The 23,040-nt window shown below is 45.7% G+C and overlaps 1 protein-coding gene and 1 long non-coding RNA gene across 4 annotated transcripts in view; one reads left to right on the forward strand and one right to left on the reverse strand.

Annotated features, from left to right (window-relative positions):
• The window catches only part of LOC135329393 (uncharacterized), a 194,514-nt gene that overhangs the window by 3,755 nt on the left and 167,719 nt on the right, over positions 1–23,040 (reverse strand). The window lies entirely within an intron of this gene.
• Positions 6,422–23,040, forward strand: part of CHRNA7 (cholinergic receptor nicotinic alpha 7 subunit) — a 46,733-nt gene continuing 30,114 nt past the window's right edge. For all 3 annotated transcript variants that reach the window (XM_064517459.1, XM_064517460.1, XM_064517461.1), the window contains exons 1-2: positions 6,422–6,870; positions 8,111–8,250. In XM_064517459.1, the coding sequence (XP_064373529.1) occupies positions 6,819–6,870; positions 8,111–8,250 (192 nt within the window). In that variant the 5' untranslated portion in view covers positions 6,422–6,818. The remainder of the gene's footprint in view (positions 6,871–8,110; positions 8,251–23,040) is intronic.

A 23,040-nucleotide genomic window follows, 5' to 3' on the forward strand; every position in this document is an offset into this window, starting at 1 on the left:
CACCGGCGTGCCGGCGCGGAAAAGCCTCGTCTGCACTGCAGGGCAACGGTGGAGCCAAAGGCAGTCTCCTCGAAGCATCCTGGACCTGGAAGATTTCTTTGGAAATAACTGAAGCCACTGCATGTGGCTCGCTTTAACTGGATCCCTTAGATAAAGAAATGAGGTTACTGTAAAATACAGTGCCCTCATACTGAACGAACTGGGGATTTTTATTTCAGGCACACAGTCTTAATTAAAAAAAATCTGTTCTGATGCAAACATAACCCAAGTACATTACACAGTTTTTAGAAAAGATTTAGCAATTGTTCACGACTGGAAAAACAGTCTTCAGAGCTAGCCTTTTCCAGTAGGCATTTGCAAATAAAATGAAACATTATGACAGAAAATTAAGATGTTCGACTGCTTTTATATGCAGCTGAGATGCTCCAAAAGACACCGCTATCTACGGTGTATTCTAACCACTTACTACTGAAAGGACTGCAATGGCTACGACTTCACTGGCCACTGGCACGGCTGGAGGTCCGCAGCTCTCCATCGGGGACACCCTCTGGTAGCTGCTCTGAGACTTCCTTCAGTTCCAGTGAGGAAGCTCACGTTGCAAATATCCCTGTCTCTAAAGGCTCCGTGACCTCCAAAGATGCTGTATTCTGACAGTAAAAATTCTTCATTTTTGTTTCCATTCTCTGAATGTGACCATTTGCAAGTCTTTCCTTGAAAATGCTGTCACCGACTGTTTGGAGACAAACAGCATTTTTCATTGAGACACGACTGGCAGCCATTCGAAAAAGCTGACGATGACAAATTCTCTTTATCTCCAGTGAATCACCGTGACATTGGCTCTTTTGTAGCCTTTTGATGATACCAGTGCAAGATGCTAGTAAGAAGGATGCAATTATAGCGGAAGGACAAGATCTCATTTAAAAAATAGAAGATGATACATGATGTTTGTTGTTGCAAATGCTTGGAAAATATCAACTTCACCTTCACCGGTGCTCAATTAAAATAAAACAAACATGGAATGGACTGATTTACTTTAGAAGCGATACTGAGACTTTTGGGGAGAAGCTCGGAGGGAGCATTGGGGACTGCTGCCTTTGTGCAATGGAAGAAACGCACCTGAAAATTTTCAGTGCATGCATGTCAAGACAAAATGCAGACACCTGAAAATGTAAAACATTTACAGAAATTGTGTATATCTGATGAACCCAAACTTAACCATAAAGAAGTCTGAAGGCCAAAATTCAATACTGCTTAGCAGAAGAGTATGTCCTGAGTGCTCTTCATTTTATAAATTTTATCTTCAAAATTTGGCTTTGTAAAACTGGCCTGTTTCATATCCTGTGCTTCATCTGTATCTTGAAAGTTTAAATGAATTTGCTCTCAGTTTTGACCCAACAATATTTAGCACTGCCAGGGAAAATGTCACATTCCAAACATTTCTGCCTTTGAAAGGATTAGAGCTTAGCTTTCGAGTCAAAGGCCTTATTAGCATGGTCTTTTCAGACAGAACTATCATTTTTTGTAGAATGCATGTTAGCTATTTAAAATGTAGCAGATGGTAATTTTTTTAGCAAAGGAAAATTTGTAGTGTGTTGCTTTAGGACAAGATAAATAAGGTTGATTTTCAGATGCTTATAGATCAGGAACTGTTAAAGCTGCAGGCCTGAAATGCAGATTTCCTGTCAACTTTCATTGCCTTCTGCAAGCCTTAAATTATGTACGGTCATTTAAAATTAACTGGGGTGAAGTTTTGCCAACTTTCTGGTGTTCACACTGATGCAGTAAGATGGCGATGTGATGCTGTGGCTCTGTGTCAGGGATGTGCTAAGCATGGCACGAATAAAAATTGTAATAATTTTCAACAGAAAAAACGCCTATAGGATAGATACATTAAGAAATCTCTGCAGTTACTTCATTTGACACACACTGATTGAGATCCAGCTGTCAGCAGCACGAGTATCCACATGTATTTAGCTGTAGCTCCAGTTATGAGAAGTGCCTCAGTTTTCTTCTGACACAACACCACAGCAGTGTTACCACTACTGTTTAATAACTATACTCATATTTAATATGAGTGCATGCTAACAATAATGAAAGAAAAAAGAATGAACTTGGAAATATGTGAGTGTGATAGAAATGACCTGGGGCACTACTCATTAGTTACACAAATTCATTACACCAATTTTACAAATCTTTATTCTTTGCATCGGAGCACTGTTAGAAATGCTCTCCCTGCTGCTACGTTTTATGATTTGGGAGGATGGCAGCCATGCTATTTTTAACCAGCGAGACAGTGTGTGGTCTACTTTATCCTTTACAGCTAAAGACAATTTGGGGAATGGATTGTTTTCTGGAAATCCAACACTGATGTAGGAGCCAAGAATTTGGAAAGAGATTATGTTTGTGAACCGCTGTTTGGGATTGGATGTACAGATTATAAATAAATATAAATAAATACAAGTTTAATTATCAAAATAACCAGATTTCAAGTCACTACTTTGTCCACCAGTAACAAACTCATAATCAAAGCTACCTGCTACCTCTTGGCAATGAAGAAGCTATACATTGTTTCAGGGCATTTTACAGAAAAAAAAACAAAAGTCATCACAAATACCTTTTCCATCACTGAGATTACTGCCTGACCAAATTAAACAATAGAGAACAACTAACAACATGAGAAACAATTAGTAAGGACATCTAAAAATCCAAAAATATCAGTAACAATGAAAGAGGTACTTAATTTCATTTGAATAATTAACATTCAAGTGAATTTAGGCATGACTTACCCTACCTACACTCTAAGATACCACTTCTAGCCTATTCTGCCTCTTCTCCTTCCCAACAAAGATGAAAAAGCAAATTTTTTGTGACACGGAAGTCCTGGGTCACTGCGGTTATACAATAATTAGATAAAAGTCAGAAAGCACCGCAGCCGCTTTTTAGTTGCCTATATCTAGCTGCATATAGTATCGTCACTTCTCCAATGACAGCATAATCTCAGGACTACCTTATCATTTTCTGTCACAGTTTTCTGTTCAGTAGAGTGAATGTTCTTGCTCATCCAGAAGTCTGTGCAGAAAGAAAAAGAGGGTATCATGCACACTGAGGCATAATATAATCTCTGTAACATGTTGTACTGCCTGCACGGTTCTGATGGGTGCACCGGAATAATTTTGCAATCATGTCATTCTGAATTTTCTTCAATCCTTGGTTCTTTAATTGCCTAATGTACTAGATTAGCCTTATAAATGAAACTGGGAGGGTTCTCTTCAGGTATAAACAAACATCTTATAATTAGGATGAGGGTTTTTTTTCTATATACACATTAGTTCAGAAGCTGGTAGCCATTTCCATAATAGCTCTGTGCCTCACTCAGGCTCTCGAAATGGGTCTGCAGCAGTACTTGAGTGAGAACTTGTGTTGGCCTTTTATACTTCTTTGCTGAACAGATGCAGAAACACGCGGCAACCTACTGACATAAATACAATTACCATCAACATATTTTTACGCCTGACTGTCTGAAGATATATGATCTGTGCGTACTGTTTTCTCCATGAATATACTGGGCATTCACAAATAGATGGATGCACAATTGACTTTGTCTAATTATGGCCAACATATTAACGAAACACACTGATATTAATGGCTTGTTTATACTCTAGCAAACAACCAGAAGTAGGAAGTGGGCTGGGAGACCCACAAGAGTTTCTACAGCCATTTTTCTGTAACTTTAAAATGAGTTTGCAGTGATCGTCGTGTTTAAAAACGTAATGGGGCGGGGTAATGGCTCCCTCTGCATCACCTGGCTGGATAGTGTACGGCAGAAAGCAGCATTATCGCTCAGAGGACAGTGGGTCTTTGGTGGGCATCGCAGCCAAAGCAACGAGCCTCTGGTGCTGCAGGCTGTACATCTTTCTTTTAAATCATTTTATATTGTGTACTTTCACAAAACTAACTTGTAATACAAGTCAAGGCTGTTAGGTGACTTGAGTATAGTATTTATTTGCCTTTCTTTGCTAGTAACATTGCCAATTAATCCATATAAATGTTGGTGCAATCAACTTCTATTAGCCAGGATGTCTGCAGAAAGCAGACTTAAGCTGGTCCTATCTTTTGTGTGCATTCCCTGCAGAATCGGCCTGCTCTCTGACTGGAGAGCGAAATCACTCAGAAGTAATGCATTTGACTGAACTGCCCACGAATATTTAAAGAGCACACTTTAATCAAGGAGTTTGAATGCTGAGTGCTATTAGAGAATACCTAAAGTGCAGAATTTCTGAAGTATCTGTAAAATTTAATTTGCTAACATCAAAAAAAAAAAAAAAAAAAGTAAGAAAGAGACCTCCACCAACAGAAAAAGAAGTCAAGATTTATCAGAGAAATAGTTCTGAATTATTCTTTCACTTCCTATACTACCGGGGTTTGGGGCTTCAGCCCCATCCCCTGAAGAGTTTGCCTTTTTAATCTCTTCCAATAAGCAACTACATTTGTACTGATCTGTTCTCAAAAACTGAGTAAGTTTTGTGCTTTTCATATAAAGTTGCCAAAATCCAACAGATTGCTGCTGGGGGCAGCAACCGAGCGGGGCCAAGGCTCCGCGAACACGGCCCAGGAGCAAGGGGGACACAGACAGGTGTGGAGCCAGGCTGAAGGAGGGAGATGCAGGCTGGTGGGCTGCGGAGGGAAGGGCCGGGAGTCCCGCAGCAGCCCTGGGCTGCTCTGGCTGGTGCCGCCGAGCACGGCCAGCGCCAGGCAGCCCTTCCGCCCGCTGCGGCGGGGCAGCCGGCAACAACGCGCAGCGCAGCCCAGCAGCAGCCGACAGCAGATGTCAGCCGTGAGCCACAGACTTCCTCTGCAGCCTTCCCACCTGGGCAACTCGCACTGCTCACCGGGCACCCAGCAGGATCTGAAGTACCTGTGTCAAAATAGCAGGGGGGGAGAAAGGGAGTTTCCTTCCCAAAACGAGGAGGAGGCAAAACTCTGGGCAGTGAGAGCGCGGCCACGGGAGGGGTGAAGCACGCAGGGACAGCAACGCCCGCTTTCTCAGCGAAGTAACACAGGGATCCCAGTGACTGGTCCTTGACTGCTTGCTGATCCACAGAGGTCACAAGATCTTGCAGAAGACAAACACACAAATGAAAAGGAAATAATAAACTCAACGTGGATGGAGTGATTCAGAAGAAACACCCAAGGACTTGCTCAGTGTCCGCCCCTGCATTCGGTAGGTCTCATCTTTTAGAGAGTTACCGTGGCCACTTGCTGGTTTCGCTACCCCTGGTACTGTGGGGCGAGCTGGCTTCAGGGCCAGCGTGCGGGCTGAAAAGGGCAGTTTGCTTTGGCGCTGCTGTATTTCACTGGCCGAAACACACAGCGTGGAAGCGTCCTGGGCTCCACAGGTTGCCTCAGTCCTTCACTCGACCTTTAAAAATATTTAAACAGCAGCTACATAAACTAGGCCAGTGCTTTAGCCAAAAAGATCACCTGGATTTTTAAAGCTGAGAATTAATGTGGACTAATAAACTGTCATTTGCTGGGTTATCTGAAGAACAAGCATTTGGTTTCCCCTTATGAATGGGGAGACTCTTCAGTACCCTTCCCCCTGAAGTGCAGCTGGGGGAACCGATTTGAACCGAGAGCAACGACCCACGCACAGCCTTGGAAATGTGCGTTAAGTTGCAAATGGGAACTAGACAACAAAACCTGTTAAATTTTCTAGGCCTGCTTTCCAAGTGCAGTGCGTTATCGCGGCGCCAGGCAGGAGCTCTGGCATCGCTGTACTCAGCCACGTGTCTGCCAAGCGCTAAACGCGGTGCCCCGCGGCCACGGGTGCTCTCCCCTACGCAGACACAACACCCAGCACCTGAGCCCCCAGCCCTGGTCTCCACCGGCGGTTTAACAGCCCCATGTGCTTTGAGCAGCTGTATCATTTTGCGCACGTCTCTCTCCTCCCCAAAATGTGACTGAAGCCAAATCCCCGCCTAAGGCCAGCAGAGAGGTGAACGGGGGTGTGAAGGGCGCGGGCACACGGCCCTGCCCGGCTTCCCCGGCCCGGCCCCCCCTCCCGCTGGCCCCAGGCAGGCGCTCTCCGGCCCGGGGTCCCTCCGCTGCCCTCACGGCTAACTCCTGCCCTTTGCAGCCAGACCGCTGGCAAGCGAGACCAGCTGGACACTCGGGCTGAAAGGGCAGAGGGGCGGGCAGGGCGGCTCCGAGCCCCGCGGGAGCTGACGCCCTTTGGCTCTGCGGCTGGCGGGGGCCGGGCCGCCTCCCCCCGGCACCTGGAGCCGCTCCGGGCGCGGCGGGGAGCCGGGCGGCCGGGCGGGGTGCCCTGCCCCGCCCGCGGGGGTCCCGGCACTCGGCGGCCCCCGCCGCGGCCGGGCTCTGCGCCGGGCCGGGAGGAGCGGGGCGGCCCGGAGCCCGCGGCGGGGGCGGCGCTGCCCGGCGGCGGGGCGGCCCCGCTCTCGCGCCCATAAAGCGGGGCCGGCTCTGCCCGGCGCCCCGCGCTGCAGCAGCGCCAGCGGGCGGCTCCGCTCCCGCCCCTGCGGCCGGGCACCCGCGAGCCCGAGGGAGCGCAGGGAAACCCGTCACGTGGAGAGGCAGGCGGCGGCGGCGCAGGCTGTGGCCGTGGCCGCGCTCTGCCGGAGCGGGCACAGCGCAGGGCGAGCTCCGGCGCGGCGCAGCAAGGGGCCGAGCGCGAGCTGCGACGGCTCCCCGGGGCCGGCGGCGGCTGCCCGCGGCCCCGGTCGGCGGCTCGGCCCCGCCAGGGCGGCTCGCGGCTGGGCCCGGCTCGGCGGGGAGACGGTGCTGCTGCGGCGGCCGCGATGGGCCTCCGGGGGCTGGCGGCGGCGCTGCTGGCGGCGGCGCTGGTGCGCGGTGAGTGACCCCGGGCCGCGCGGGGCAGGGCAGGGCAGGGCAGCGGGGCCGGGTCGGGGCAGCCGCGGTGGGGCAGGGCAGGGCAGGGCAGGGCAGCGGGGCCGGGGCGGGGCGGGGCAGCGGAGGGCAGGGCAGGGCAGGGCAGCGGGGCCGGGGCAGCGGAGGGCAGGGCAGCGGGGCCGCGACGGGGCAGCGGCAGCCGCGACGGGGCAGGGCAGGGCAGGGCAGCGGAGGACAGGGCAGGGCAGCGGGGGCCGGGGCAGCCGCCCGCCCCTTCGTCCGCCGCCGCATCGCGCCGCCGCCCCGGGCCCCCCGCGGCTCCCCGGCACCGGGGGCCGGACAGCGCAAATGGCGGGGGCGGAGAGGAAAGTCCCTGCAGGCACCGGGACTGCCGCCGGCGGCAGGGACCGCGGCTCTCCTGCGGGGGCAGCCCGGGACTGGGAAACAAGTGGGAAGAGGAGAGTCTGCCTGGAATGGGGACGGCGACAGACCACACATCCAGCAGACCTGGTCCTGTGCTGACCCAGATTTCCTCATCCTGAAGCTGCCTCTGCGCCTGGTCTGCTCGGCCCCATCCATGCAGACTGCTCCCTCTCCCACCACAGAGAAACGGCAGAACAAAAATCCTCCCTGGATCGGGGGGGGGGGGGGGGTAAAAGCATAGAAATCCCTGAATATTACTGTGCATATTAATGTAGTGCCTAAACCTCCGGTGGGAACCTGGTACCCATTTTATTTGTAGCCGCACCAGCGGAGAACAAAGCCGAAAATACTTTCCCCGAAGAGTTTCAACCTAAAGCAGCCTGAGCGCATGATTTTGTCCCAACCTGTAGCCATTTTCCTGCCGCTGTCTTGCTGAAGCGCTCTGCTGTGTCTGCGTGCTCCTTTCCGGCTGCGGCTGGGCTAGGAGAGGCGCCCAGATCCGTCACTTCTCCGTGCCGGGCCAAAGGTGCCCGTGCTGACACGGCACCGCTAGCGCTTAGACCTCACCCCTCCTGGCCAGCCCAGGAACGCGCAAGGAGGGAGTCCCCCTCCCGGAGTGGGGATAAAAAGAAAGGGTAATAAATCTGGGATAACATTTTGTTGTCATAGCTAATGAATTATGTAAATTACAGCGGTGTTTGTCTGGTAATGGAACATACAGACTAGTAGCTACATAATATCTGATATCAGGAAAGAGCATACATACATTTGTTTTTGGTGTCGAATCCTAATTGCTCACCTATTCCTATGTTTAAAGAGTCCCTGCAAGGAGAATTTCAAAGGAAGCTGTATAAGGAGCTGCTGAAAAACTACAACCCTCTGGAACGACCGGTGGCAAACGATTCCCAACCACTCACTGTCTACTTCACTCTCAGCCTGATGCAGATCATGGATGTGGTGAGTCTGTAACCTTGCAGGAAGCTACTTCTTTAAAAGGCTGGAGTTTTCCCTTCCCAGCAAGGAGGCAGGACTGTGAAGGAAGGCTGCCCAGTCTTGGGGAGCACAAGTAGTTCAAGGGACAAAGACAACTTTTGCCTCCTTTTTAAAAGAAGTAAATTTAAAGTTTGTGCCTTTCCTAGAGCTCTGGTCAATATTCCCCAATCTTCTCAGCACTAAGCAATCTTCAAAGTAAAGCTCAAACTTTATACTTTGTTGCCTTTTAAATCCTTAACTATACTTAGATCCACCACAAGGTGCTGTCTCTGGGAGGATGGGTAAACCAAAGGTCCTCGTTATCGGTCGTCACTGAAGAGCTGCTGACTTGGTGGGGGGAGATTCTGGCCAAAATGCAAGTTGTATTTTTGGACATCTTATTTAGACAAGAGGTTCTTAAATTCTATACGCTTACACTTTAGCTGTTCAGTTCCCTATCAAAGGGGGTTGGTATTTCAGTGGATATTCCTGTGTGGGTGTTTGCCAGGCTTGTAAGAGGCAGTGTAAGATCTTTTTGGTTCACATGTGAGTAATTTAAGCTTCATTCTGTCGTAGATGTGCAGTGATCAAACTCGCTATGTGAGTGGGTATACAGTATTCATTTTTACTGAATTCAGATAGCTATGGTCATTAATAGAGAAGTTAATTACTTAAAACTAATAGTTAACCTCAAAACGCCATTATCTTTCCATCAGATGCTTAAAGTACAAAACAGGAGGCAACAAAATAAAAAAAATTGATGGGATTATTCATGACAAGTGGCTTGCTTTCTGTTCCCTTACAAGCTGCTGATTGCCAAAATCCAGACACTGTTCACCGAGTATCTAAAGGTCAGTACACATACAGAGAACTCTCCAGGTTCAAGTGCTCATAGCTCCTCTGCACACTTTTGCGAGTCTTAGATTTATTAGACCAAGGGTGAAAGCTAGGGTATGTATTTCCAGTGTGAGAGTTAATACTAGCTTAAGTGCAAGTAGGCAGTAGTCATCAGTGAGTTGTTTCAGTGTCTGTGCCACCAAAGCCAACAGGCAAAATCTGCCAGTTACATCCTGTCTATGGCAGCTGAGATACCGGTGAGCAGAAAAGAAGTGATATGGAGCGTGCTCCTTCGAATGAAGGCGAGGGAAGAATGCAGAGTGCGGCCATTCCAGAAGGTGCTGGCAGATTAAATTTGATGCAGATTGTGGCTGTATCGCATGGACACCTGGGACCTAGGAGGGCACATCTAGCATTAGACCAAAACTTCGATGTGAGTTAAAAGCCAGTCCCAGTGGTCTGATACACCAGATTACAGTAATATCCCACTTAGGCTGTATATGGGCATGCTGCTGTTATTAGTGATCCTGACTAAGGGTGAGCTTACAGACTGTCAAAGAAGGGGATATCCTCACCCTGAGCACTGCAGTCATCAGTAATAGGCAACTCTTGATGCAAGCAGCCAGTCTAAACAGACAAGCAAGACTGTCTTTGGACAGTCTAAACAGACAATATGAACAGTGTAAAAACAAAGGACAATACAAAAAGAACAACTGATGCAGGGTTAATAAGGGATACATTAGTTTCATGATTCTTCTAGTTGGATTCATTTAGGATGTGTCAAGGTAAATGGAAAAACAAAAACCAGAGGCATTTGAAGGGCAGTGAGAGTCACGAGACCAGGGCAGGTCAGAAGAAAGTAAGAAGTGAAGCTGAACTGAAGAGAATGAAGGACAGCATGGGACAGAGCGAGCTTCAGAGCTCTGTGAATGTCTGATGGTCCCGGCCTGGGCTACTGCTGCAGCTATTCCTGCTGCCTGCAATCTCCATTTGTCTCTGCCATGCATCTTGGGCAATGTGGAGGAGTGGGCAGAAATAACCCCTAGGCCCTCTTGGCTCCAGGTGGTCTGTGGGGTGTGATGGCGCTTCAGGCTCCCTCCTCCTTCCTTGCAGCAGGCCCTTTTGCGGCTTCTGCGGCAGCTCCTGCAGGTTGCAGTCTCCAGTTGTGGTTATACTTTCTGTATCGACCTGTTCTAGATTATTTTCTCTTTGGCATATTGCTGTCAAGAAACACAATGTGTTCAGGAAAGCTTAGCCAGTCTGTTCAACGCCAGACAGAGCTCTTGAACACACCTGAATGCAGCCCCAGTCTCATATTTTTGCAGAGTTCAGCACAGTACACAGTGCTTCAGCTGAACCTTACACCAGGCTTCAAGGAAAGCCCTTCCTGCCCACGGACTTAGTGTCCAACATGAACTTCTTCTGCAGCTCCCTCCTTGGCAATCATCTCCTGTTGCAGCATGTGCTTTCTCAGGGCTACTGGGGAAACTCTGGCTTCATGACACAATAACATGGTTCATTCCAAAGGAGTTTTGTACAACTCTCTGTTCTTCAAACACTTCTTAAGTGTTTGGTTTATTCTAATATGCAGGAAAAAAACTGGTATTTTCTTTGTTTGGTTTTGTTACTGTTAGCACTACTGCTAACAGAACTATGCTAATACAGAAGAGCTCAAAAAAGCACTTTGAGCCAAAACAAAACAGGGTTGTGAAAAGACCCCCCCCCCCCCAGCTTTAAGTAAATACACTTCTGGTGTCATTATATCTACATGTATTTGGCCTGAATGTGTTAAACTAGCATGTTGTTTTTAAGCCTTAAGCACACAGGAAAGGATTGTTGTATGTGTAAACCCTGCTGGTGCAGACACAGCTCACAGAGGCCTAGCTTACATCGTCAGAAAAGCTCCCTGAGTGGAGTAAGCTGAACAGCAAAAGATGGTGGGTTGTTTTTTTTTTTTTTTTTTTTTTTTCCCCCAAACTCAAACTGTAGCTTTACTGTGGAGGCTTTTCTTGCATTCCTATGTCAATTAAGAGTGGGACTTTCTCTTCCCCACACTCCTGACACGGCTATAACCATGTCCTTAACTACTGTATAAACCGTTGGCCATTGGAAACACAAATGGCTAAAGGCCAACAGGCAGAGCGCTTTACACAGCTATATTCTTCCGGAGTTGTCAAGTTTAATAAAAAATACAGAACTGAAGTACAAATATCAATGGATAGGTAGTCAGTCTGGTATCCGTCAGTGACTGGCAGTGTGACCTACTGTGATTCAAAAAGGAGCTTGTGATCCTATGTGCATTTAAAAAGAATCCCTTTGTCGGTGAGAAGCCACAGTTGTTTTTTGTACTGGCAGTTTAGTTGCAGCTCGCTCTGCTTGCTACAAAACTGACTGCTTTTTTCCCAGTGACCTGAGATTGACAGGCTAGGAAAGAAACCAACCATGAAGGAAATGAAGCCTCACAGTATAAAACAAATGAGTTTTCTTCATTTACAACAAGCAGCAAATACTGGTGGGAACAACAGCTACTTGTGGTGACAATTACTGGTTTAACAAGCTAGAAACAAAACATGCCACCAATCCTGCTTCCCTGTAGTTCATATACTCACTTACTTGGCTTCTCAGCTGATAAAAGATGTGCTGGGAATTAGACCCCTGCAGAGGAGAGCTACCAAACCCCCAGCACAGCAAAGCGAACCACGCTAACCCCCAGCTGCCGCTCTCCCTCGTCTCCATGCTCGTCCACTCCATCCTCACTTTGCAGATAGGAAAGGGGAGAGAGTATACGAAAACCTTCCCAAATATAGTGGAGTTTTCTTACCTCACATATTCAATTTAACCCTTTCCTTCTAAGAACTAGCAAATATTTCCATCCTGATACCCTGTGCCCACCACACACAACGGTAATGAGAGGTATTTTGAAAATTTAAAAAGATGGTGCTGTCACTCAGAGAAGCAGAAAGGTTTCTGTAAAGAAACTTTCCCACTCCCCAAAGGAAAAGAAATTTAAATCTGGAAAGATGAATACAGCAACCAAATCAACAGGCTCATTGAGAAAGGGCCCTAAAGAAGTTGCTAAGCTGTTTATCAAGCCTCAGCAGCCTCTTTGTAAACAATCGTTGTAGGAGAAGCTCATCAAAGCTGTATTATTTTAATTTTTAGCATTCATTTGTGTACATTAGAAAAAAGTCTCTCCAAGTCTCTTGCTCTGCTGCTCAGTTTTTATTCCCTCCATCCTAAAGGGAGAAAATATTCTCACTTTCATCATGCAGCCATTTCCCATACTACTACATTTTCTTCTTTACAGTTTAGAAAAGCAGAGCAGTGCTGGGATATGTTTTCCAATATTTTAAATTGATTTAATACCTATGAAAGTTACTGGATTACAACAGCAAATAAAAGCTTTCTGCTTCCCCATGAAACATGAACAACAGATCTTTTCAAATAACATCGTCTAAAATACTCTGCAAACTGGTATCTTTAAGCAAACAACACCTTTCCCAGATTGATTTATTAAGAGAAATTGCAACCTTATTTATTTGTCTACTTTCTTCTGCTTCTAAATTTTTTTAATTAATAATTTCTGACTTTTATGACTAATAGTCTTTTTCTTCAACATCTTTCTCTTACCCACCCTTCTCAAACTGTTATATCCAGAAAGAGATTTTAAACAGAGAGTCTATATTCTGTAGGATGGAATGCAAAACAACGAATTTAAACTAATTTAAAACAGTCTGCACAAAGGAAAAGAAGACCGAGTAAATGCTATAAAAAAGCTAATAATAGTCAACTGGAGGACATTAGAGATGTTCACTGTATGTGAACAACAGGCCACTTGTTCTATTTGCTGGTTCCACATGAGAAGTCCTCCACTTAAGGCACCTTGCGGTTGTAATCCAAATCAGTGTATCTTTATATGAGTAAAGCAAATTAGTTTCTCTAACATTTCTCTCATCCTCTTAATTAGCAATAATCATAAAATCACAGTACCTACTTCTTTGTTTTCTAACCGTGTAGGTATGGATGCTCCATTAACCAAAAAAGGATAACAGCTAACACATCTTTTTGTGAGTGGACATCTAATGACACTCATTTTGACGAAGGAGGTTTGCAGCCTTACTATGGAAAATGCTTAAGGTCCTGGAAAATAGATTCTGTGATGATGGACTGCAGTAGACCACAGGAACATAAAGCTTTCACATTTTACCCAGGACCTCTTACTAACAGAACAAAATTAGTAAATTTATGCCATCTAGTAATTATTACTAGTCCTTAGTAATCAGCTAGTAAAGTAAAATTGGCATCATTTCTGAGAGTCAGAACTGACTAACTAGTACTTGTTCTTATACACGGATTTTCATTCCCAGAAGTCTGGGGAATGAAATGAATATGCTCCCTTTAATTTTCAGGGTTGTTCTTCTCTTTGTTAAAAGATAATATTTACAGTTAAAATGCCAGTATTTCTATGTCATATTCAAGTACTAGGCAATACATCAAGTCACTGCTTAATCCCCAAGTCCGCATCTTTCGTTTTGACCAATACGGACGAGCTTGCTACTGTCTGTGGAAGTCTGTACGAAGTGTTTAAAGACCCCGTATTTTCCTTTTGCAACGGTTCTCTGTTCAGATAGTGGAGTTACACTGACTTGCATCAGTTGGGGATGTGGCTCCATACAGTACAAGTAAGGTATTAGATTGGCATGGTCCAACCTTTTTTACTGATTAAACTTCTTCACCTGCTTCCAGTCTCCTGGGAGACCTGCAGGCTCGGTCCTACCCGTCGCGCCCTCGCGTGACCCGCTGGCGCTAGGCGCAGGCCGCGCGCGGCTCCGGGGTGCCCAGCCGCGAGGCCTTCGGCTGCAGCTCCCCGCTCGCAGCCCGGCCGGAGCCAGGGCCGCCTTTGCCCCAAAGCAGCGGGTGCCGCGGGGAGCGCCGGCCACTCGCAAAGGCCAGCGCGCCGCCAGCACCCGAGCAAAGCACCGGCAAGGGCCTGCGGGCAAGGCCTCCTCTCTGCGAGCAGCGCTTTAACACACGAACATTCAGATGTTGAGTACTGCAGATTTAGATGATCCTGGTTTGAATCCTTCAGGTTCCCCTGAGCGCCTCACCCCGTGCGCCTGAGCAGACTGCTAGACAAGCCAGCTGCTCCCAACCTCAGGGTACCTCCAAGTTACAAAAAAGGGAAAAAAAGGGAAAAAGATATGGCAACAGGTTGACAGAGGGGACCATATACGTACAAGCATTTATATAGAAAAAGAAATCTTTTAAAACTAACTTAAAATTTTAAATATTTAACTGCTTTTTAATGTGTTAACCAATTTATTTTATTTTTAATTTACTAAACATCAAAATAGATTATTTCCGATGAATAGCTAGAGAAAAACAAAATTACAGCCACATTCAGATTCAAACTCCATTTATGCTTGCACAGTCATGACTGTTAACTGAAACAACCTCCTGGTTTGTAAAGACGACAGGCCGCTAACACTTGGGCTTGAACGACAGCTGTACTGGGGAGCGCTACGAGCGCAAGCATAAGGCCCTTCATTGGCAGCAACGCAAGAGTACGAAACGTAGCCAGTTCATCTCTCCAAAATACTCTGGTAGTGACGTGAAACCAGATTTGCATGGCCCACAGTCACACGTCTCCTTATGGCTTCTTTAAGCATCCTAATGGAGTAACCCAGGGGAAGCTGAGCGATAACCGTGTGCAGAGCTGCAGACCAATGCACACGTTGATTTGCACGGCACGACGACTCAGGGCTTTTCCTCGCTTGCTCTCTGTGTTCAGCTGTGAGAATTAGGGTATTTTTGTGGTTGGCATCCCCCTAATTACTCTTGGTAACTACGTAGTTGAGTCAGCAGAGTATTTGGGAGGCAAGAAGCAGGCCTTTCACCCCACAACACCAATGGTACTAAATGCAAGAATGAAGACAGAAAAAATAACGAGCAATGGAAAGTTTGGCTGAACCACTCACTGAGCTAAGGAAATACAAATACGGATTTTGATTGGATTTTCGAGTGCTCACTCCATCTCCGACCCCACCAGCTAGAAATGTTCTTTTCCTCGGAGAGAGTTTGCGCTTTTGTGTTGCTGCACACGGCAGCCTGCAGGACTGCGTAGGTGTGCTGACATTTCAGTAATGACGCTCCTCGCGTTTGAGAAGCAACAGGCACAGACAGTTCACGTCCATCGACGTAATCCTCCCAGCCAAGCTCATGCTTTCTCAAGATCTTTTGCAGTTACTCTGTATAGACACAAGTGGGGACCGTATGGATTTTTAGGGACATCTGAAAATGAGGACTCTATAGAAGAGGGCTCTATCACCTTTCTCTCTGAGGACACAGTGAGGAATAACTAGGATTTCTGCAGTGCTGCCTCACTCCCTCTTGCTGTGTGAGTAAGGCGAGTTTGTAATACCTTGTGCATGACTGTCAAGAGCTGCAGAGACACTCAGCAGGATAAGCAATGGGTTCTGTAGTACAGTTTTCCCCAAGGTTATTTTAAATTGCCACAGTGATGTCTCTATGCTGTACCATAGTTTGAACAGACTCTGAGACACCTAGAAACCTGGTTTATGTTACATATTATAGGAATTTTGGAGCTAGTCCTTCTTGCCTAATTTGGCTACACCTGGAAAGCTGCAGACAGGACAGAGTAGCTGGAGAGACTGGCTGGGATCAGCAATGCAGTTTGCTAACTGCGGTGCTCTGACGTTGGCTTTGGTGTCCGTTTGCAGTGGACAGAGACACTCCTCATGGCTGTGACCTGGTCAGACGCCTCTATCTCTGTGGCTCTGGTGGTCCTCAACGCTTCAGCAGTTTCTTTATGTGAAATGATGCCAAAACATGGACAACATGCTCTGGTCAGGTGTGGAAATTTCTATTGCTCTTATTTATAAAAAAAGCCTAGGGGAAGGCTGAGAGGTGGCTCATGGTAGAGCTCAGTGCTCTGATCCCACCGAGGCAGGGGCAGAGCCTCTGCTGACGAGCCGGGAAGAGGCAGCTCTGCCTTCACCCCCAGCTGCTCCATGAGCTCTCTCTTCCCTCCCTGGAGAAATCACCTGCTTTCCTTCTGCTTTTCTTTTGTTAAATATGAATCAATCAATCCAATATCCAATCCAGTATCAATACCAATATTTCCATATCACTTATGAATACTGCGAGGAGAAATACTTAAGAAAAGTTCAAATATGACAAAGTTGATAAGCAAGAATAAAAATTCAGCCAAATCCTTCAATATAATGCTTCCTGGCTTGATTGTTACATTGGGGTGAAACAACCTGGCCTTTCAACATTTGTGTTTTGCAGCTGACCTCTGCAGATACATAAAGTCCGAAGGCTTTGATGCCCTCTTGTGTTTAAAGTGCCCCGGGGGGAGGGGGCTCTGGGGGCTCTTCCTCCCTCTCAGTCTGGGGAATGGCCCGTACTGGCAGACCCGCGCGTGCTGGACGCTAGGACGCCTCGCTGGGTCAGACCGGCAGCGATAATCAACACCTACCGCCAGTATTTAATGCTAACTCAGGGTCAATCCTCTCAATGATCTGCCATGGAATACAATTAAATCAAGATTTATTTGTAAATAAAGTGACGGAACACGGTTATTACTTTGCATTCTTGCAATAAATGTAACTACGCTTTTAGCTCTGCGCTGTATTTTAAAATTGAACTAAATGAAACCTACAGTGAATCACAGGAATTCATAAAATAAGGAGATAAAATGCAACCTCCCTCTCTTGCTCTTAAAAAGAATCTTTTTTCCACACAAGATGTGCTGAAGCACGTTATTAGCTATGCAATACTCTGCTCATTTAGTAAGCCTTGTTCTTGCTTGTCTCCGCAAAGATGAATGTGTTCCAATCTAAACACAACCTCTCATTAACAATGATGTATTGAAAAACAAAAATAAAATGACTACTATTACAATTATGTCTCCATGGCAGCAGAGGCGGTACTTGTGCGGCTGTCACACATTTATAATCTCCACTTCTTTTCTGTGAAGCTAGGTGAAAATACGTTTCAAGTCCCTTGCCAGGAGAGAACCCTCTTACAGCCAACGGCAGGAAAGGCTGCCAGGCCCTGCCCGAGCAGGTCTGGAGTGGAAACCCAGGCCCACGCTTCAAGGAGGCTCCGTGCACGGACCCCCTGTCCAGGCTTCCGCTGGCTCTTCCATGCTCTTTTCCCAGCAGCCTGGCTGCTGTGCAAGATCTGTGTGCACTTTCTGAGCAAACTGTGCCGTTCTTCCAAAGCAAGGCAAAGTAGCGTGGGAGAGAGCAAAGACTGCTTCTTGCAAAAGCGTGTAGAGACCGTTTGGTGTACAGGAGCCACCGGAGGTTTTCAGACTTGCAAAACTGGTAGAGCACATATGGCACTATTTGAAAATAAAAAAACCCTTCACAATTTTACCTGTAATTAGTGTTAAACAAAGCAGTCAGAATCCTCATCTTACACTCCAAACAACCTTAACCCAGATAAGTTTCAAATATTGGCCTTTTTCCCCCATTTTTATTTTAAATAAAGTATTTAAATGATCAAGGGCAGCACAATGAGCATCCAGTCCTACCCCAGGCAGCACAGAATGCATTAATAAAAAATCAGCAGCATTTTAATTCTAGAAACCTTTAAAGCTTTCACAGACCTTTAACTAAAAGCAGAAGTGTACTTTCGGTTGTACTCAGGTTTATTTCTTCACTGTTTTGTTTCTCTCCTTCTTATGCACCTGAGCAGTACAGTGGGACAGGGCAACTCCAGGCTTCAGTTCTTATGTATAACACATACCAAAAAGTCTCCATTTTTCTAGGCTTACACGTAGGTCAAGCTGTACAGTCACTAAGACTGAATTTTTACTGTGGTATGTTCTTAGCAAACTTTGTATTAAGTATGTCCAGCTCAACTGTTAAACACAGGCCAGAACCATTGCCAGCCTAGTGCGCAGGGCATCTTTGCATCGCTCACACCAGCAGCTTCCCTTTCCTCCTCTCTTCCCTGCTGGATGCTCTTTCTAACCACTGTGGCCCCCCTCACTCGCAGACCATCTTACTGCTGTTTCCACCACATGAAATCAAAAGCTCACCATAACGGACTTCATCGCGATTAAAGCTCCCGGCTTCGAATGCACCATCCCAGGACCCCCTACACCCAGTAACAGAGAGCTGTTCCCATCTGTGGCAGCACTTCGCATTATTTCTGCTTTGGTCCTCAGCCTGACTCCTCTGCTCCTCCTTGTTACCATACACAAACATCTGGAACTAATGTCAGCACATTTGGCAGCCTAAGTTGCTACACGTGGAGCTGCATCACTCCGTGCAAAGACGGCACTGGTGAGGATATTTATAGCAGGGTTGAAATCCATAATGCTGTGTAATAGTTTTGTTGCAGTACTGTAAAGTACTAATTTCGCACTTTTGCATTATTTGTACAAATTTGGCACTTTTGCATTGTTATTTGTAGCCAGGCTCACATTTCCTTCTCCCTGTGTTTAATTTGCTGAAAATAATATGCTTGTAGGTTACAAGGAAGACGTACAAAGTTACTTTTCAAGGGGTTCCTTGGTTTTCTATTCAATTTAATCACATTTATAATGAGTTATATTAAAAAAAAAGTAACTAGTCTGAGCAATTGCACACATTCCTGAGGAAAGGAGCACCCTTACTGACAGTTAAAACAGCAAAATGATCTACAAATAGCACCAAATGCCATGAGTGTGATATGCAGAAGTTAGACTCAGTACAGCATAGCTTGCTAGCATCAAGTACTGCTGGCACCATTTTATTCCACAGCCCAGTGAATAAAGAAAATGGAATTAGAGCGAGATGCACATAGGCCAGCCTGGATGGGTACATTTCAAAGGTGACTTAAGTAGATACTGGAATAGAAGATACTAGATATCTGGAAATGTAAACATTATACTCTGACCTAGTAAACACTTACTTACAAAGATAGGTCACACTTTGAAGGTGAGAAGCTGAACAAAATAGAAGTAATAGCAATATAGCGTCTCGGATGTCACAGAGCACTGCCTGCTAAAGAGTTAGCTTGAGTTGCAATGTGTGGTTTAATCGGAATTGTTTCTATTAAGTGTGGCCAACTCCTTAATTTCAGCAAGAAACAGTTCTACTAAATATGGCCAGACAAAACACTCACTGAAAGTAGATCCTGGTTATAAAACAAAAAGAGAACAATAAATAAACAGAATGAGATTACAGAGTCAGACCTTAATCCCACCTGTCTCACTCAGAAACTTCATGGATTAACAGTGGCCCTTATCCTACAAATATTTATGAATGTGTTTAGAAAATTAGGCCAATATACACACCAGTCAGCCTGTACACTTTTCAGGGATGATTTAACTCATTCATACACGTTCTTCAATTGTGTTTTCTTCTTACCCAGCTCTACTGTACCACTCACGTGATGGGAGAAAGCTGATTTCTCACTCCAAATAGCAAATAGAGGAACTATCTGTCACTGTATCTGGGATTGCTACTCTCACTCTTTATACTTCAAGATTACGCAAAGTGTTTAAGACAGCAGATTGTGTTGGGAATACGCCAAAGATTTGCTCTGCACTGTTTCTGGCTGGAGATTGAGGGCCCTCCAATAAACTTTACTCACGGCATCACAAATGAAAGCGGCCGGTGGGGGCCTCCCTGCAGGGAAAGGCTGCTTGTTGCTTATAGACGTCTAAGTATTCTAGTTAATCCCAGAATAGCCACTTACTGCCTTGCTCCTCTTTTAATTTACAGTCCAAAGTCAGCCTTCTTAATAAACAAAAGGGGATAGTGGCAGCTCTCTGTGCCAGTCAGGATTATCTCCAGCATCAAAACTCCACTCTCCCCAGTTTGGAGCACGTCTGCAGACTTCTGACTTGAGCACTCCTAGCAAAATTCTGTCTCCCCCGGCTTTGGCTCCTCGAGATGGTCATTACTCAAAGATGAAGTCTCAGGGGCCCACATGGCATTCTGCTGCAACACTGCCATCATTTGATATGAGCTTAAGAGGTAAATCTCCAAAACCAAGTCATACTTGTTATTAGATATGTTTCTAGTTTAGACTGAGATATTTGATCTAATCCTTTTTTTTTATCATAGTAATCATAGACGAACCTACTTTATTTTCCAGCCTCCCTCTCCATCCTTGTTTCTCCTTACATGAGAAGCTGGATCAGTTTTATATGTGTTATGTTCTGAGGGTGATTCTGTTTTTTGAAACAAAAATTGGGCTGGCTATGTTCCTAAGTCCCTCTTAATCATTTTCTTTGTCCCTTTAGTAAACGTTATAAAGCTCTCTGTGCCGGGCCATCCGACATCGGGCTCATGGAGCTGGGCAGACTGGGATTAAAGCCGTTCTTCCTTGCTCAGTCTTTAGAATGCAACAGCTCCTGGGCGCTCCCTACACTGGGACTGCTCTAGTGCCAATAATCAGCTGTGAGATCTAGTAACATAAAGATGTTCAGCCTTAGAGACAATTTTGGGCAGTTAAAGTAAGAGTTCACTGCTACTGCTAGGCAACTCTCATGACTGACGTGCTCCTAGTTCACTGAAGAGGCCTGAGTAGTGATCCTCTAGTATGTTGAACCATTTTCTGCATTGGTGAAATGTATCACTGATTGCTGGGCTTCCTTTTTTCCAGAGTGAAGTTTACCTTTAGTGCATGACTTTGAGTCATACCAATTTTGATATTCTTCAGCAAAATACTATGTGACAAAATTGCCACTCTCTTTATCCCTCACATGATGAAATCTTGTGTGACAGAATGATTTGCTCAACTCAGACTGATCTATTTGCTCAAGCTGAACTGAGAACTAATTAGCTTTTCAGTCTCCAAGAAAGCACTCTTTTCACAACACAAGAGGCTCTCGTTCCTCAAAAGCTGTAATCGCTCCAGAAGTTTTGATGTTTTTGATAATTTACCACACACAAGTATATTCATAGCTTCTTCTGGTATTTCAAGAGGTTGGGCCTGTTTAGTTGCCATGACTATGTCTCCTTCTCTCCTGATCTTGTGTAGCCAGAATACAATAAAAGAAAACATTTTTTGCATTATTTTTTTCTTTAATCGTCTTATCCAATGTCCTCAGAGTCCAGCTGGGAATTTAACATAAATCCTCCTGCAGCATGTGCAACTCCTTTTGCTATTTTTCTAAGGTTCCTGGGAAACTTTCACATGCTGACAGTATTCTGGGGAGGCTTGTTATGTTTTTTCTTTTCTACAGTTTTGTAAAGGGCAGTGATTAGTTCAGTGCACAGTGTGTTTTCAGTACTGCAGGGAAATTGCTGCTTATTTTAACTGCATTGCAGGCAGAGTGGGGGGAAACGAAACCTGCTCAATGACTGCACAGACAGGAAAAAGAGTCGAGGAAGCTGGTTCCATCCGAGAGGGCAGGAACAGCGCAGGCAGTGCCGCGGCTCCCTTTGCGGGGTAGGTGCTGCCTCCTGGATGTGCCCAGGCAAAAAAGGCATGCATCTGTGTGCAAGTATAAAAACTGTGTTTTTCTGTTAACAGACTGATCACTTTAGTTCCAAAGAAAAAATGGTTCATTTTTAAAAACAGATATCCCACCTATACTATGTAATTAAAAACAAAACAAGTGTTGCAAATACCTGCCAGTTTCCTATTTTATGCAGAGCTTTAGCGTTTAGAGAGCCTGAGCAGCTATTCATATGCCATCCATCACAAACACAATAAAATGTGAGGTCCCTCAGAGCTGAATAGAAAAGAAGCTTCCTTTTCAACTTCCACATTAATGAACTACATATATTTTTGTTTGCTATCAGATTTTAGTTCTTTGATTAACAAAATCTAGAAGAAATTAAATGAAAGAATAAGAAGCACACACAGTAAGGAAGACATCTGCAGGCTGGCTTTCAGGGACTGAACTACAAAACTCGCATTGAAGTTACCCAAGACATTTAGCTAAATCCCTGAGCACGGCCACAGTATCTTATCCATAAAGGTCTGACAGAGCAAGAGAGAGCTTGAGCTGAAAGGTGTGAAAGTCACTGAGTCAAGTATCATGCTAGCAATGAAGGAGCCTCTGGGCTGAATTTGGCATTCAAGTGTAATGTACACAAGAAGAAAAGGTGATGTCCTAAATGCCTTCAGCTTTCACTAAGGTCCTTATGTAGAGTGGCCGAGTGTAAAATAACCAATTTAAAATAACCGAAAGACCAGCTTTCAAGAGGGACTCAGGACCCGACCGAATCAGGGCGAATGAGCAGCTGAGAGAAAGGGAGCCGGCCCCAGGCAAGCGCTGGCCCGTGGCCCCACAGAGCTGATGGCCTGCGCACACTACGCTGTGCAGCAAAACACGTCACCTTCAGCTCCGTTTGTTAGTTTGCAACAGCTGCTGTGCTTTTTCGGGAGCGAACTACACCAGCACTAGGTTGCACCACTGTAAGACTGTGTCACCAATGTCACAGAGCTCGGTTTTAACAGGAACGCTGAACCTGTATTTTATAAAAATCTCATGGAAATGGCAAAAGTCAGAACACCAAATATAAGCATATGTTTAGGTCTGAAGTGGTCTGGAGAAAAACGCAGTGATACCATAAATATTTAATAATCTCTACACTAGACATTTTATTGAGTTATTTTGCACTTTTTGCGCCCGTTCTTCAGGAAATCAGGAACATTCGGCGGCCTGTTTCTGCTCATGAGCATCGCACACGGTAACACGGAATGGTGTTTATGCATGGGTAACGTCCATCTACCCAGCATTTGCTGCATAATTGGAAATATGTGCTGCAAGCTGAACCAGACACACTTTAATATGATAAAAAAGCCTGGCACTGACTCCTGAAGAAGGGAAGGGTAAATTCACTAACCCAGTCCTTTTGCGGTGAAAGGGAAGTCAGGTGGGAAGGAGAGATCAGGAATTCAAATCTCACCTTCATCTGACAAATCCTGTATACAGCCTTTCTTTTCCCCTTTATGTTG

Source organism: Dromaius novaehollandiae, chromosome 10 (genome assembly GCF_036370855.1).
Source record: "Dromaius novaehollandiae isolate bDroNov1 chromosome 10, bDroNov1.hap1, whole genome shotgun sequence".
NCBI classification, from domain to species: Eukaryota; Metazoa; Chordata; class Aves; order Casuariiformes; family Dromaiidae; genus Dromaius; species Dromaius novaehollandiae.